Source organism: Manihot esculenta, chromosome 16, assembly GCF_001659605.2.
Source record: "Manihot esculenta cultivar AM560-2 chromosome 16, M.esculenta_v8, whole genome shotgun sequence".
Lineage (NCBI taxonomy): Eukaryota > Viridiplantae > Streptophyta > Magnoliopsida > Malpighiales > Euphorbiaceae > Manihot > Manihot esculenta.
In genome coordinates this window covers 29,022,279-29,038,764 of record NC_035176.2, presented here as the reverse complement: position 1 = coordinate 29,038,764, position 16,486 = coordinate 29,022,279, and the positions used below count along the sequence as shown (strand labels likewise).

Below are 16,486 nucleotides of genomic sequence, written 5' to 3'. Positions count from 1 at the left end.
AAAAGTTATTATTTAGCTGCACAAATAGTTTAATGTAAAAAAATATTTTTTATTTCAATATTAATTAAAATTATTAATTTTAAATAAAATTTTAGCAATAATTTAAATAATAAAAAAAATACATTTTCGATACTAATTATTGGATATTTTAAATACATATATTATTAAACTCTTTTTAAAAATAAAAAAAATCATATTTTTATTTTTAATATATTTAAAAATTTTATCAATAGCAAAATTTTATTAATTAAAGAGAAATAAATTAAAATCATAAAAATTAATTTTGATTTAATTTTAATTTACAGTAATTAATATAATAAAATTAAAAATTATAACAAATTGAATAATAATTAATAGAAAATAGTAACTAAGTTATTGATAATTTTAAAAATTTATTAATTAATTCTTTAATTTTAAAAATATATTAAAATAATCTTAAAATTTTTAAAAAATATATTAATTAGTCGCACCATTAATTTTATTTATTAAATATTTTACTATTTAATATCTATAATATAAAAAATTTATTAATTGATTTCCCATTTTAATTAAATATTCACTAATTAGTCTCATATGAAAAGAATTTTAAATTTTTTTATAAAAAAATTTTACTATTTAATCCCTATTATTTAGAAAATTTTATTAGTTGATTCTTCAATTTTAACAAAATAAATTAAAACATTCCTAAAGTATTAAAAATAAAATACACTAATTAGTCTTTGCATTAATTATAGTATTTAACTGTTTTACTATTTAATTCATGTAGTATAAAAAATTTATTACTTATATTTTTATTAATTAGTCTCTTTATATTGAGTAATATTTTAAATTTTTTTATAATATTCAACAATGAAAATTGATAGAGAGATTAATTAATAAAATTTCTAAAACATTTAAAATATTTTGATATATTTTTTAAAAATTAATAGGCTAATTAGTAAATTTTTTTAGAATTAATAAATAATTTTTTATTTGTATGATACTTAATAATTAAATTAATAAAAAACTAATTAATAAAGTTTTAAAATTTTAAAAGTATTTTAATATATTTTTAAAGTCAAAAAACTAATAACTAATGAGTTTTGTATGACCAAATAATAATATTATTTGGTATTATAATACCACATAATTTGTAAAATAATTTAATATTTTTATGGGTGACTATTTATAAAATTATTTATATTTTTATTTTATTATTAAATATTATATTTAAAAAATATTTTATTATTTATTTTTATATAAAAATTTATAAACTTTATTTTATGTAATTAATTTTGAAAAATAAAAAATATTTTTAATTTTAAGAAAATAAAAAATTAAAAATATTACAATGTTACTGAACACACCTTTAATTATTTGTTTTTTTTTTTTGAATCAAACCTTTAATTATTTGTATTAGAACTTGAATTAATTAAATACACTTGAAAGTAAGGAAAATCAGATGTCACCATAAATTTAAAGCATAGAATTAAAATTGTTTTTTGTTTATGAAATTTATTTAAAAAATTATATAAATATTATTTTTATTTGTATATGATTCAGAACGCGTAGTTGGTAAGTTTGATAAGCTGGATTAATGTTTTTTTTTTTTTTAATTTTTTTTCTGCCCGTAATCATATATAATTGGGATATATTAAGACTAATTAACCATATTAAAAGTATAGGAAGATTACAAGAAGCTGACTAATCAAATGCAATAATCAATCTCACTGCTCTCTGTAATTTTCTGGTGAAATTTCTTGAGAGTTGAAGTGATTTTTGCAAAAGATGGTCTAACAGAAGCATCTTGATCCCACGACAAGCAAATGAGATTGATGATTTCTCCAAGTTGTCCATCGTCCTCTGGAAGCATTGGCCTCAGGTAACCTTCTGCAACTTCCATGGCAATCTAATAACAATACAATAAAATGACAAAACCATTAGTAATCAGATTCAGACTGCAGCAAAATTAGTTACCATCCTTCTTGAATTAAATGGAGACACAGAATTATCTAATACCTTGGTGGGACCAAAATCTGTTTCAATGTAAGGATGAGTTCCTGTCATGATCTCGTTAAGTATAATGGCAAAACTGTAGACGTCGCATTTTTCATTGTAAGGTTCATATCGAATCACCTCTGGTGCCATGTAAACATATGTTCCTGAAAATTTGGCAAAACAAAAAGAACAAATTAAAATTAAAATTCCCTTGTATTGAATTAAAATAGGTAATTAATATGAAATCCTGAATTACCAGTTTCACCAGTAAATGCCATTTCTTCATCGCTCAAGAATCTAGCATGGCCAAAATCTGCCACCCTTACGTGATTTGCATCGTCCAAAAAGATATTGCTAGGCTTAAGATCTCGATGAATGAGTTTTGGTTTTTGTTGATGGAGGTATTGCATTGCTTGGGAGATCTCCAATGCTTTAATAATCCTCTCTTCAATCGGAGGAAGAGGAACCAATCTCTCTTTTCGCCTGCTATTACCTGGCCCATGAAGCCACTCCTTCAGTGTCATGCCCAAGTATTCAGTGACAACCCATGCATGATCAGGAGGATCGAGACATGCGCCCATCAGTTGCAGCACGAAACGGTGGCGTTGCCTTGACAAAGTGTCGAGTTCTTGAGCAAAAAAGGATTCACCATTTTCGTTTGACTCGAAGAAACTGGGAGATATGCACTTCACTGCAACATCAAGCCCTCGCCAAACCGCCCTGTAAATTTCTGCTGTGCTTCCTTGGCCTATTTTCTCTTGCAGTTCAATCTAACACAAATGATTAAGAATCAGTCAACTTAACAAAAACAAACAAAACAAGGTTGCTGTTAATACCTCGGGGTGATCAATGTACCATCCGTTCATCTTGGCTTGGCAAATGAGACCTGCAAGGTCGGGATGCTGGTGAAGTGGAGGCGACAATTGAGGACTAGTTTCGGTGCTAATTAAGGTAGAAGGAAAAGGGCAATCTTGTCGATCAAAATCAGAATCTTTGTTCTTAATTATAAGATTTAAGAAGCCATTATCTTGGGCTACTTGAAGACAGTATTTTAGATAGTCATGGGTTCTCTCCATTCTCTTCCTGTAAATGATTCGGAGCTCCCTCTGCTTAAGGACTTCTCTTTCGAGGTCTGCCACCTTCAAAATCATAACTCTCTTGCATGAGAAATTTTCCCGGAAACGATCATATATATATTCTGGATTTATAAGAAGGAACAAACTTGTTATAATGATCTAAACTGGCTACCTGCTGCTGTAATTTCGGGGGAGGCTGGGGCTGGTTCTGGCTTGTGGAAGCAACAGACCCCATACTCATGCAGTCATTAAGACTCCGACAGAATCCACGAGACCCATTGGCGGTGGCAGTGGGCTTTCCTTGCTTCTGAGGATAATTGGCCACCGGCGACTGCCTTGGACTAAAAAGTTGGGATTTCTTCGTCTGGCTGTTGCCTGCAACAATCATGATGTGTGTCCTTCTCTTGATTATACCAGATCCGCAGCCAAATTAGTGAGGAAGCTTAATAGATGGCCTATCCCCGTTTATATAGTGATGATACAGTTGAGTTTAGGGAACTAGAATCCAAAAACTTAGGCGGGTATTCTAAGGCAAGGATGAAAATCACAGACCAATTGAAATTATTTTTTTAATAAATATTTATTCCCATATGATTGTAAACTTCGATGGTTTTGATTTGGCTTAAAGTATTTATTTGTGTTTTTGGGTGGGAATTAGAATCATTCTCTACAATGGTAGCCAATTGGCTGGACGGCGTTTGCTAAAACCAGAGCAAATAAAACAAATCTCCACCGTAGATTATCCGGCATTGTGTATGCAATATCTCTGATATAAAATGTTGAAGCAACTTTAATTTCATAATATTTTAATCGTAATTAATATTTTAAAATTTTCATGATCTTATAAATAAAGTGTTGATTTTTCTCTTTTTTGTTTTTAAAGATAATAACATTTCAAAAATATTATTAATAATACTATAAAAACTTGTTTTTATATATATATTTTTTTTCAAATGAAACTTACTAGACCAAATAATACTTCAGTTACTTACTTCTTCCATTTAACAACCCTCAACACATGTGACAAATTTCATAATTACGAGAGAAAAGCTTGAACTCCCTACGTGCTCACTTTCTAGCTTTTACGCATTTTAAAATATTAGTAAAATAACAAGTTTTAGACGAAGTGATTCGAGACTTTTTTTTTTCTTTTTTAAATAGATTAAAGAAATATTTTACTTTTTTAATAAATTAATTTGATTCAGTTTAAACCGTGAAAATTTATTGAATTAAATTATTTAAAAAATTTTATCTTTTTAATTTGATTCGATTTTTATTTTTAAAAGTTTCGATTAATTCAGTTTAATTCAGTTTTGATTAGAAAAAATTGATAAAATATAACCAAATCGATTAGTGAGCAATTGTACAATATTTTTTATAATATGAAGAGATTAAATTATAAATAAAATTAAAATATTTTAATTGAATTTTAAAATGTTAAAAATTAGGGGTAAAAATTAAAAAATTTATTGAAAAATCAACTGATCAATTAAATTGAATTAAACTAGACCAGTTCAATTTAAATAAATTTTTACCTAAAATTAATTCGATTCGATTTTTATAAATACTAAAATTTTAATTTTCAATTTACCGAACCAATCGAATACTCATCGTCCATGCAAACATAATAAAACATTATGCATTGATGAGTGGAAAATTAAAGAAGAAAATTTATTTATTTACAGTCTGTTAAAATGTTGTTTTTTAACCATTAGATACTTAATTTTTGATAAGTTCTTTTACCTTTTCATCTTCATCATTTTTGTACATAACCCTGAGTTCATTTATTAATGAAGTAGCTGCATATTTATAATATTGTGTCCTTCCCTCAACTTTTGTTCATAGTGTCAAAGCATAGATAAGACTTATATGATGACATCTATACATATATATTTACAACTCTAAGGTTTTTGTCTGTTTACTACAGGCTTCTAAATCCATTGCATTGCTCTTGTATGTGTGGATAATGTTCTAAATAACATTTACAACATGTAGTTCAAGCACTTTATGAATGACGTGTTTACTTTACAGGGTATATAACATGTGAAATATTTCTTGAATATAGAAGTTATGAGACCTAAGCATTTTTTTTTATATATATAATTGATTTCGACCTAAGCATTTTTTTTATATATAATTGATTTCGACCAACGCTTAAATTTGAATTCAAAATTTATAACTTTGATACAACTCTAATATTAGTTGATAAATTTAAACACATTTTTAAATTAACTAAATCATCGAAAATTTTAGATTTTCTAATAAATATGATGTATTTTATTTACCAATACGAATAGAAATTAAACTAAATAATCAAGAAGTTGTACTTCCAGACTCATAAAAATATAAACATATAGTTGGTGATGAATTTGAAATCTAAAAATAGCAGGATCTTGATATCTGGATAGAAGCGGAGGTTTTTATATGGTTTTGAAGATAATTCAATTGAGTTTTCGCAGGAATATATATATTTCTATGCGTATTAGTGATTTAAAATAGAAGTGTTCAATACAAAATAATTATAGATTAATTATTAAATACAAAATAAATAAATAAAAAAATATATGGGTAAATATTACTCAAATATTGATATAAATCACAAACTAATATAAATCAATATATTCTCAATAAATCAACTATATAAAATATAAACTATTATTAAACTAATAAATTAGTTGTATTTTTTAGCATATTACAAATAATCAACAATATTATTATTACTGTAATAAACCGATAAAGAATATTGAAAAGTGATAATAAGAGTGTTTATATATTAAAGTTTAGATTTCTAAATTTATAAAAAATAAAATGGTATGAAAAAAAGTTAATAACCAAAAAATATATCTACTTTTTATTTTGTTATAATTACACTGTATTTCTTTATCAATTAAAACTTGATATTTTATACCAATAAAAAATTAATAAAATTCATTTAAAAAAAAACTAATAAAATTATCACACGTAAACGTCATATCATCACGCCACGTTAATAAAATTTAAAATTAATTATTAAAAAAATATATATTTTACTTTTATTGTAATTTCATTCTACACTTTTATTTTTTACCAATTAAACTCTATTTTTTTAGTATCTGACCAAATACACACACCTTTATTTATACAATTAGAAACTTATAAAATTATCAAATTACTTCTTTTTACTATTAAATATATTTAAAAATTACTATTATTATTATTTAATTTTATTTTAATTTTTATTAATAATTTTATAATAATAATAATTTGTCTTGAATTTATTTTAACTAAAATTATTATGAACCAATTTTTTTTAATTTATCTAATATATTTACTATTTACAAAACTATCATTAACAAAATAACTTTATTGAGTGCATTAATTATGAAGTATTAAAACATAATTAAAATAATATTTAATATGATTTAATTTGAAAATATTAAAAATAATAAAATAATATTTTAAAATTTTTTTAAAAATTATTCTTTTAACTATCGAGTATAATATTAATCTACCACTTTTTTTAATTATATTAATATTTAGAGTAAATTTTAAAAAATTAATAAAATAAATAATTATAAAAAATTCTTATATTGTAATTTTATCATAAAATATTTTTAATTATTATCAATTTTACCTTAAAATTTACTGATTTAACATGTAGCGGATAATATTATAATTTTATTAATTTTTAGCGGTACAAATAATGGTAAAATTCAATTAAAATAATTATAAAAAGTCAAATTTTATTTGACAAAAAATTATATAAGATATAATTATAATAAAATAAAAAATATAGAATTTTGTTGGCTATTAACTCCAAAAAAAAAAAAAGAATAAGTGTTTATCAAACACTTGTTAGAGAATGTAATTTTTCAATATCTACTTATTCAACAATTAAATATTATTATAAAAAAATAATTATCAAATAGTAAATAATAAAAATTAATATATTGACTTAATTCAAACATTAAATATTATTATTAAAAATTATTACCGAAAGTAGTATAACAAAACCTTTCCTCACCTACTCCACACAACACAACAGCTCAACCAATTCATACAAAATCTAATACAATCTTTTATGTGTGTTTGTATTTAAAGGTTGTCATTCCACATCTAAAGCTGAATATCGAAACATTGTCTTTAACAACATATGAGATTCAGTCGATAAGTTATCTTCAGCGAGTGTTCCGCATTCAGCCTCCTTTGCCCATTCTAAGCCTCCTTTGCCCATTCTAAGCACCGTGACTTCAATTGTCACACCGTGGAAGAGCAACTTCAACTCGAGTTTATTAAGACTATTAATGTTCAGTTCAAATTCTCGCACTTCAACTCGGATTTATTGAGACTATTCATGTCCTGTCCAAATTATAAATCATAGATTTGTCCATAAAACCCTTTAAAAACTTTATATTTAATATGTTTTTAATTAAAATATAATAGTACAATCTCGATTCATCTCTAACTCGCACGAATATGTTATATTCACGTTTTTAAATTAGAAAATTCGCATAATATCAAAAATAATTTGTATTTCAAGAGGCAAAAGTAATTAAATAATTTAAATTTAATTTAAATTAATCAGCATATATTAATTATTAAATTTAATTTTTTTAAATTCAATTATATAATATTTAAATCTACCATAATAAAATTAAGTTAAATGCAAAAGTAAATGAAGATATGGATGTACAATGAAGTGCCGTTGTTAAATTAGATGTAAATAAAAAAAACAGATAGATGCGTTTCTTACCTGGCAACTTATTGTCCATCTACCTCTGACAATACTGAACGTTTCAAAATTCAAAGCATCATCATTGAGGTACGACCTTTTCTTTTTTTTCCATAAATAAATATATCAAATTCTGCATATTATAAGGTAAGAAAATTTAGACTATATATAAAACTAATACCCAAATGCTGAAATGCCAAGATTTTTGGTCCGACTCTGCTTCTCCTTTTCCTTTCCTTCCCTTCTTAAAGATTCTTGTTAGCTAATAAATAATTAAAATAAATAAAAATACTATATAATTGTGAGAAAATAAAAGTTCCTAATCAACGACAGCATGGGAACTCGCCTCGGGATCGCTAATCACAAGCCCTTTGTCTTCTATATCTCTGCAAAGCGAAAGTTTTACGTGGCTTTGTTGAAATTTGAAAGAGCTGAAGAAAGAGGCTACGAGGCTAAACCTTAAGCATCTTGTGAGGTCCAAGTTGTGCTGTCATTTTCTCTCATGAAAGTCTGGGCCTTTTGTTTTCATCTTTCTTCTTACTGTTCTTTCAAGTTTTGTAGGTTTTTGCTAAAGTTTTCTAACGTTGGATGCCTTGTAATTATACTCTCTGGACCATGAAAAGATCCCATCTGATCCCTCTATTAATTTTTCCATTTAATCTTCTCGATAGATTCATAATTTTTTCGCAGATCCTCTGTGTGATCTTTGTATATATATTAGATAAAATTAAATCAGATGCTGCAGGGGACAGTAACTTTGCAAGAATGGTCCACTTCCATTGGCAGCTTTCTTTTGAATATGATGATGTAATTAACCCACAAGAAAACTCTTGTCTTTTCCGGGAAAGTGACAAGAAAATCATTAAACACTAGAAAACAGATCCAACCACTGCCAGTGCAGCTCTACCATCATCACTACCTCACAATATGTGTCAAGAAAGATTAATATAAGAAGATTTTTAAACAATAAAAATGGTAGCATTTACTATCTCAGATAAAAAGCTCAGTCGTCGGTGACTATAAAAGCTCTCTGTAAATAAAAATACTATGTCAGATTCTGTAACAGATCACCGTTGTTCATTAATTCCGCTCAAGAAAATAAAGTATCTTCAAAGAATTTTATATATAATAATTCAATTAAATTAATTTTTTTTATTTAAAAAATGAAATTATTCAATTATATTAAAATCAATTATAAATTATAAAAAAAAAAAAGAGAGAGAGAGAAGGAATATCATGATTATGATAGAAGGATTAGTTAAATAAAAATTGGGTGATGGTTAAGAGAGAAGGGTCAACTCCTAGGCAGTTAGGTTTGTCTTCTTAAACTCTCTCAATGTCCACCAACATTATTCTTCTCATGATTGCACGCAACTTCCCTTCACCCCACCGTACGGAATCTCCAACTATTCAAGATTAGAATCATCCCTAACTTAATTATATATATTATTAATTAATCCAACCACTTAATTTCTTTAATTTTAATCTTACTTTATTAATTAATTAATTAACTAAAATTAAATTTACATTTTTTATAGAATAAGTTACGCTTCCACCATTAATCATTATATTAATTAACTCATCTAATCATATGGGTCGTTTAAAATTTTGACCAAAAAGAAAGAATTTTTTCCAAAAGAAATTATTAGCCTGATTTTAGTTATATTTATAGACCTTCGAGATATCACATGAAATTATTAAAATAAAATTTATATTTATAGATAAAAGAATTAAATAATTTTTAATTTAATCCATGTAAAATTAATTATAACATGTGCATGCCTGGCACGTATTAATCATATGCTCATAGGGCATTATTAGGTCTACTATAAAGGAATTCGCTCCATCTTTGCTATTTTAATTTCAATTCTTTATGCTTTCAGTTTATTTGAATTTCGACTATGTCCTGTAGCCGCTTACCAATCATGAAAATAAATAATTTTTTTAATTGGAAGTTTTGAATTTATAATGAAAATAAATAAATTAATATTATTTTGTTTGTCTTGTTTAATTTATTGGGGGGTGGACTGGGAATGGTGAAATGGTGATGAAGGTAACGCAATGTTCAAGTAATTGGAGACCACTTATAAAAACTTACAGAGTCCAATTCCAGAGAAAGAAAGAAAGAAAGAAAGAGAAGGAAAGCAAAAGCTCTCATCACTTTCTCTATTCCCATGGGCGAAGATCTGCCTTTGCCTTTACCATCACCACCCTCTCATTTTGCTTGTGATTACGATCTCGAATCTTTCGTTTTCCTTCCTCTTTTATTTTCTCTTTCTTTCCTTTCCTTCCTTTTCTTTCCCTCACTTGTATCAATAACCTCTGTTCTGTCAGTTTACTTCATCACCCTCCTTCCAACATTTTTAACTTTCCTTCACTAAATCACATACATATTCTCTCTTCTTTCTTCTTCTTTTTTTTTTCTTTTACTATTTTTCAACACTTGCTAAATCTACGCTTTAATTCTCATCGATTTCCGGAGCTCTGCACCTTGTCTCCCCACTCCTGTTACTACCAGTACTTGCCACTGTATTGCCTATAAAAAATAAATTATAAATAAATTTCTTCACCGTTCAAGATCATGGATATTTCTTGATGGAGTATGTACATTTGCTCATAAATAAAAAAAATAAAAAAAAACTACTTGAAGAGTTTTCCAGTAAGCTCAAAAATGGATCTTAATATTAGAAAAACAAAACTGAAAATGGGGAAATTAAAAAAAAAAGATTTATGACAATTTTTTTTCTCTATACCATATACCAGAAAACTACATTATTAAGCCATTAGCTATGGCTCGATTAGTATCAACATGAGTAGTTTCATACACAGGAAGCTCCTGGCAATACCTATCCTTTCCAATTACTGAAAGATGATCGAGTTCAAACAAATCTGAACTCGAACAACTCAGATCATCATCGTCGTCTTCTTCTTCATCATCCTCGAAATGATCATTGTATTTGCAGCCAGCCTTTCTCATAATGAGATCATCATTTTTCTTTTGATTTTGATGATAATCTTTCAAGAATTCTCTTGCAACTTCTTCCACTCTCTTACTCTTCTCCTTTGCTTGGTATTTGAGCTCATCATCCACTTTTCTTGATGGTGATTTTCCAATTTTCCATGCAGTTGGCAGAGAAACAGACATGAGACTGGATGATTCCTCTTCTTCGTACAAGGATTTGTGTCCACACGGCCGACAATCTTCGTCAACAATTACACTAACAGGGTAAAATCGAACTGATCTTTTAACCCCATTTCGGAGTTTTTCCCTTGTGGATGGTGAATTCTTGCTTAAGCATGATCTTGAAAACGATGAAGCAGAAGAGCAAGTTGATGTTGTCTGTGCAGGCTTTGATTTCCAGTCTTCGTCACAGTTGCTAACGGAAGATGAATTCTTTGATTTCTTTGTGTTCCCAGTTGTGAATAGAGAATTAATGAAGTTTGCAAGCTTACCACCTGGTGAAATTGGCTGTTTCACCTTCTTGAGATTGTTGTAAATCTTTAAGGCTCTTGATTTTGACTTGATTATGCTCTCTTCAACTCTTGGAGTTTGCTCCGTAGCGGAACTGTAGTGATAATCACCAAACATATGCAATTCTCTCTGTTCATAAAACAGAGACCTTCCTTTTTTCTCTGTTTTCTCTATTTTTTCTGATAGAGCAGAGACGCTAGTCCTCACCGGCTTAGGCCTCGGTGCGGCGGATGAAGAGACCCTTGATCTTGCACCGTAGAAGGATTCGGTGTCGGACGATGAGAATAAACCGGAACTAGAATCTGAGGAGCTTGAAGTGGAGCTGAAGAACAGAACATCCTGGTCTATATCATGTTCAAGCTGTGATTTTCTCTCGAATTCCGTCAAGTTTTTTCTGCTATGTTGCCTGCTGACCTTTTGGCTCACCTTGTGATCCATCCATTTCTCGATCAAACAAGCTCTGCGAAGAGCTTCCACCTCTTTATCCTCATCAATGGCTCTACCGCTTTTGATACTAGAAACTTTGCTGTGCTTCTTGGGCATTATTGTTTCACCGTAAAATTTCAAATCTTCATGATTTGTGTCACCTTCACAAGTGGAACGGTAGATTTCATCAAGAAGACTGGAAGAGAAAGATGGGTTCTTGCCCTCGTGCTTGTATCTATCATCTCTCATGGCTTTCTCCCACCTATGCATGGTTTCTATGCTCAAAACAAGAAGAAGAAGAAGAAGAAGAGATAGAGAGAGAAATAGCTAATGAGAACCAAAATGGCACGCCTTGCTCGACTAAAAACGAAGAAGGGAAAAATAAAAATTCCAAAAAGGGAAGGGGAGAGAAAATTAAGAAAAGAAAAATGGAAATGACACGCCTTGAAGATGAAGAGAATGGGAACAGAAGAAGGAGGCTTTATAAAGGGAAGTAGCATGCGCGTGCATGTCCATCCTCTAGAGCCAATGCCAGCTTGGCATTCGCTGACATGGCAACATTTTTTAGAATGAGAAAAACAAAAAAATTGTAGGTGGTATTCCTTCCTTGAACCTCCATCCACTTTCCAAATTCGAATTTCAAGCCGTTGATCATGTAGAAGAAGAGAAGGATAATGGGCAATTATAGTATGTACATGCTCACTCGTACATCACCATTGTGGGTCCATGTGTTGGTTTTAGATAGAGATATGGTCTTTGTAATGGGTGAACTGTGGATCGAGATGCTGGATTTCCTTTATTACAAATGAAATTCCCATTTTTGTTTTTCATTGAAAATATAATGGATCAGTCTGAAAAAATAAAATAATATTTTTTAAATTTAAATCTATCCTTTTTTAGAAAGAAGAAAAAATCATTTGATTAATCATAAATAAATAAAGATCAACATACTATATTTTTACATCAATGAAATTAACCATATATAGAAACATTAATGATTGCATTTGAATTCATGGAACATAAATCTGAGAATTTTTTTTTTACATTAAAATATAAGAAATTTATATATTAAAGCAATTATTTTATTTAGAGAAAAGGAATTAAAAATAAAAAAAAAATAATTTAATAATATGATGATAATAAGAGAGGAAGGTTCGATGGTGTTGGTTGATGAATTCCCTTTAGCCGATTGAGTTGGCAAAGTCATAATAAATAATTGAAAGGAACCAAATAGAGCAAACATGAGACAATAGAAGAAATACAATAAATTTGGAGATTATTAATTTTCCTTTCATATTAGTTGTCATGGAATAATTTTTTGTCTACTAAGCATGGGAAGGTTTAAGAAAATATTTCTTTTTTCTTCATCAACTTCTTTTAAAAAAAAATTATTATTTCTTTTATATTAATAAAAAAATAATTAAAAATATCTAAATGGTTTGTACTAAAAATTAGAACTCTTAATTGGACAGTAAAACTGAAGAGAAAGACATAATAATAGAAGAACATAGAAATTTACAAATTGAACATTGTACTCTATGAAGTGTGTAATTGTACTTGGCCAACTTCAAAATGGGACCCCATGGAGCTTTTGTTTTCATCTTTCGAATTTCAAAGTTGGCAGAAGCTCCATCACACCATTACCCAAGTTAAAGAAATGACAACTTTTTTTTTAAAAAAAAAAAAAAATCAGCTGGTTGAAAGAAATTGGCTTTATTTACCATCCATGTTGGTAATTCATAATTAATATCAAGAGGGAGGAGCCTGTAAAAATAGGCCTTTTTTACTTTTTAATCATGTAAAATTTAACTTAGGAGCCTTATTTGCTTGCTCATTTTCATAACAGTCCTCGTCCTTCTCCTCCAATTAGACTAATTAATTAATTTTAGTTATTATATTAATAAAATAAAATAAGTATTATTTAATTTATATAATATAGAAGATTTTATTAATTAATTTTTAAATTTAAAAAAATTATTAAAATAAATTTATTAATTAATTATTTCATTAATTTTAAACTTTAAATATTATAAAAAAATATAAAACATCTTTAATATAAAGAGATTAATTAATAGTATTTTTATAAAATTAAGTAAAGCTTAACATAATTAAAGTTTTATTTTTGTCAAAACATATTTTTTTTATTATTAATAGCTTTTTAATTGGTTTTTAGAGTGATTTAAAGAGGTGTTTCTTTAGAAAACAAATACAAATTACCCTTTTTATAAAAAAAAATATGCTAAGAAATTATGGTTTTATTTTTTTAATATATGGTATAAATTTAATATTTTTAAAATTGTAAGATTTTTTGAATTTTCATTTTAATTAAAAAGCTTTAAGAAACCTTTATTTATTCAGTAATTTACATATTCACATGGGTGACATGAGGAAAATTCACTTAAGATGATTGCTGTAATTTGTTTTTTTTAATTTTCAGCTGACCACTACCATAATAATTACTAATTATTAAAAATTTAATAACTGCTGCAACAATAAACATTATTAACCAAAAATTATTTTTTAATTTATCAGATATAACATAATTAATAAATTTATTTTTTATTTTTAAAATTCAAATACTTTTGTATTTAAATTTTAATTCCGTTACAATTTAAAATTTTTCTATTAAAAATTTCTGTTAGGTCAATAATTTTTATTTAATTAAAAAAAATAAATATAATCTAAAAAATATCCTTATTAATAATAAAATAAAAAAAATTACTATTTAATTTATAATAGAAAAAACTCACTACTTAATTTTTTAACTTTAAAAAATATATTAAAATATACCTGATATTTTAAAAACTTTTCTAATTTGTTCCTCTATTAATTTTATTACTAAATATTTTACTATTTAGTTCCTATAATTTAAAAAAAAAAATATTAGTTGATCCTTTAAATTATTAAAAAGTTTACTAATTAGTCTTTTCATATTATGAATATTTTAGATTTTTTTTATAATACCTAATGATTAAAATTAACAAAAAAAATTAACTAGTAGACTTTTTAAAATGTCTGATATATTTTAATAAATTTTTTAAATGATAAGCAGTAACGGTATCACAAAAATAATTTCTATTGAATTTTAATTTTTTTTTTAATAATTTAAATTTTATATATTTTGATTTTTATTATGTTTGCTGAATTTAAATATTAAATTTATTGAAATTTTTATTTGTATATAGAGATTGAATTTGAGATTTTCTTTCTTTAATTTTGATGAAATTAAATTTCAGGAACTAAAATATTGAATTCAAAAAATAAATGAACAAATATATTGATTATGTAATATTTTAGGTGAAAACATATTTTTTCTTTCAATATTTTGAGAGATAGACCTATAAATTTATAAAAATTAAATTTTAGAGGCTAAAGTGTTGGATTTTAGAAATGGTAGTTCGCTTATTTTTTCTGTTACTAACGATATTTTTACCAGAGAGAGCTCTAATTTTGATGGAATTAAATTTCAGAGACGAAAATATTGGATACTAAAAATAGAGAGAATAATTCGTTAATTACGCTATACCTTAAGGATAAAAAAGTAATTTTTTCTATTATTGATTAAAATTAAAAAATAATTTTTATTTAATTCACATTAAATTAAGATACAAATAAACGGATTCCACTTATTTTTTTAAGATCGTATCATATTATTATATTTTCAGTTTATGTAAAACGAATGTAAACAAATTAATATTTCCCAAAATTAAGTATAATGGAATGATTTATAAGGGTTGAACTTATTATTAGAGTCAAATTAATAAAAAGCCCACAAATGTCTTAAAGCATAATTAGCAGCAGTCAACATAGATCTGCCTCCAAAATCCTTATCAAGATCACATGATTTTGTAAATGTGGTTTGTTGATGTTGTTGAATTTCATGACATGGGCTATAATGCACAGAACAAGAATCAGCCTTTTAAGAACCCTAACTTTGAAGGTATGAAGAAAAGAAGGGAAGTGATGCAGAAAGGTCACAGATTTGGTGTCTCCAATTGCTTTCAACAGTATCTTTAGACAATTGTGGATTGAAGTTAAAATAAGGTACATTGCAAGGTGGCTTCCACCATTAACCATTACTATATGCAAATTCTTATTTTGTGTACTTTTCATTATACTCATTAATTTATTTAATGCTTGGTAGGGCTGAATAATCTTGGCCATGAAGATATGGAGCCCATCACCCATTTTAACCATTGCTTATCGCTCAGTGGAGTACATTATTTGTCCTTTTTTTTTTTTAACTTGGTGTAACCATTGATTTTTTTATACTTTAAAATTAAATCAAATCGAATAAATTAAGAGTGTAGAGCGACTATTATTAGATATTTTTTAAAGATTAATTGGAAAATTGGTTAAAAGGAAATAATCTTTGCACAGAGGCTTGCCATCGGCCAATAATAACGGCTGATCTCTAGCGCATCACGCGGACCTCGTGAGCTCTACAAGGTGGCACGTGAAATATTAAGTGTTCTGTTCACTGTCCAGTCCAAATATTAATTTATATATTGTAATAATACTAATATTTGACGTAAACCTCTGACACGTGCGGTTTTTTTAGTGGGTCATCTCTGTCCTATGCTTTGTCTACACGCATACGTCATACTCATTAATTCAGCTTCCCGTCAGGTGCATTCTCGCAAATTATCTTCTGCCACGTGTCTCCCGGTCCCTTTCACAATCTGGAGTTCTGCAACTCGATCTGCTTTATTGGTGCGTTAGTAGGATTCAATATAACACTAGCAATTAAATTTGCAAAACGTTATTGAAATCAATTTTATGCAATGATTTTAATTCAAAATTATACTTAAATTATTATTTGAA

The 16,486-nt window shown here is 26.9% G+C and overlaps 2 protein-coding genes across 2 annotated transcripts; both read right to left on the bottom strand.

Annotated features, from left to right (window-relative positions):
• Positions 1-1,549: 1,549 nt before the first annotated feature.
• Positions 1,550-3,472, bottom strand: LOC110603287 (serine/threonine-protein kinase STY46). The gene is made up of 5 exons (XM_021740984.2): positions 3,226-3,472; positions 2,814-3,116; positions 2,234-2,747; positions 1,999-2,141; positions 1,550-1,888 (listed from the first exon to the last, which is right to left on the bottom strand). The coding sequence occupies exons 1-5, from the start codon at positions 3,439-3,441 to the stop codon at positions 1,688-1,690; spliced, it is 1,377 nt and encodes a 458-aa protein (XP_021596676.1). The 5' UTR covers positions 3,442-3,472; the 3' UTR covers positions 1,550-1,687.
• A 6,831-nt stretch (positions 3,473-10,303) lies between these two features.
• Positions 10,304-12,134, bottom strand: LOC110603482 (protein BIG GRAIN 1-like B). Its single transcript, XM_021741220.2, has one exon. The coding sequence runs from the start codon at positions 11,930-11,932 to the stop codon at positions 10,532-10,534; it is 1,401 nt and encodes a 466-aa protein (XP_021596912.1). The 5' UTR covers positions 11,933-12,134; the 3' UTR covers positions 10,304-10,531.
• Between the last annotated feature and the right edge of the window lie 4,352 nt (positions 12,135-16,486).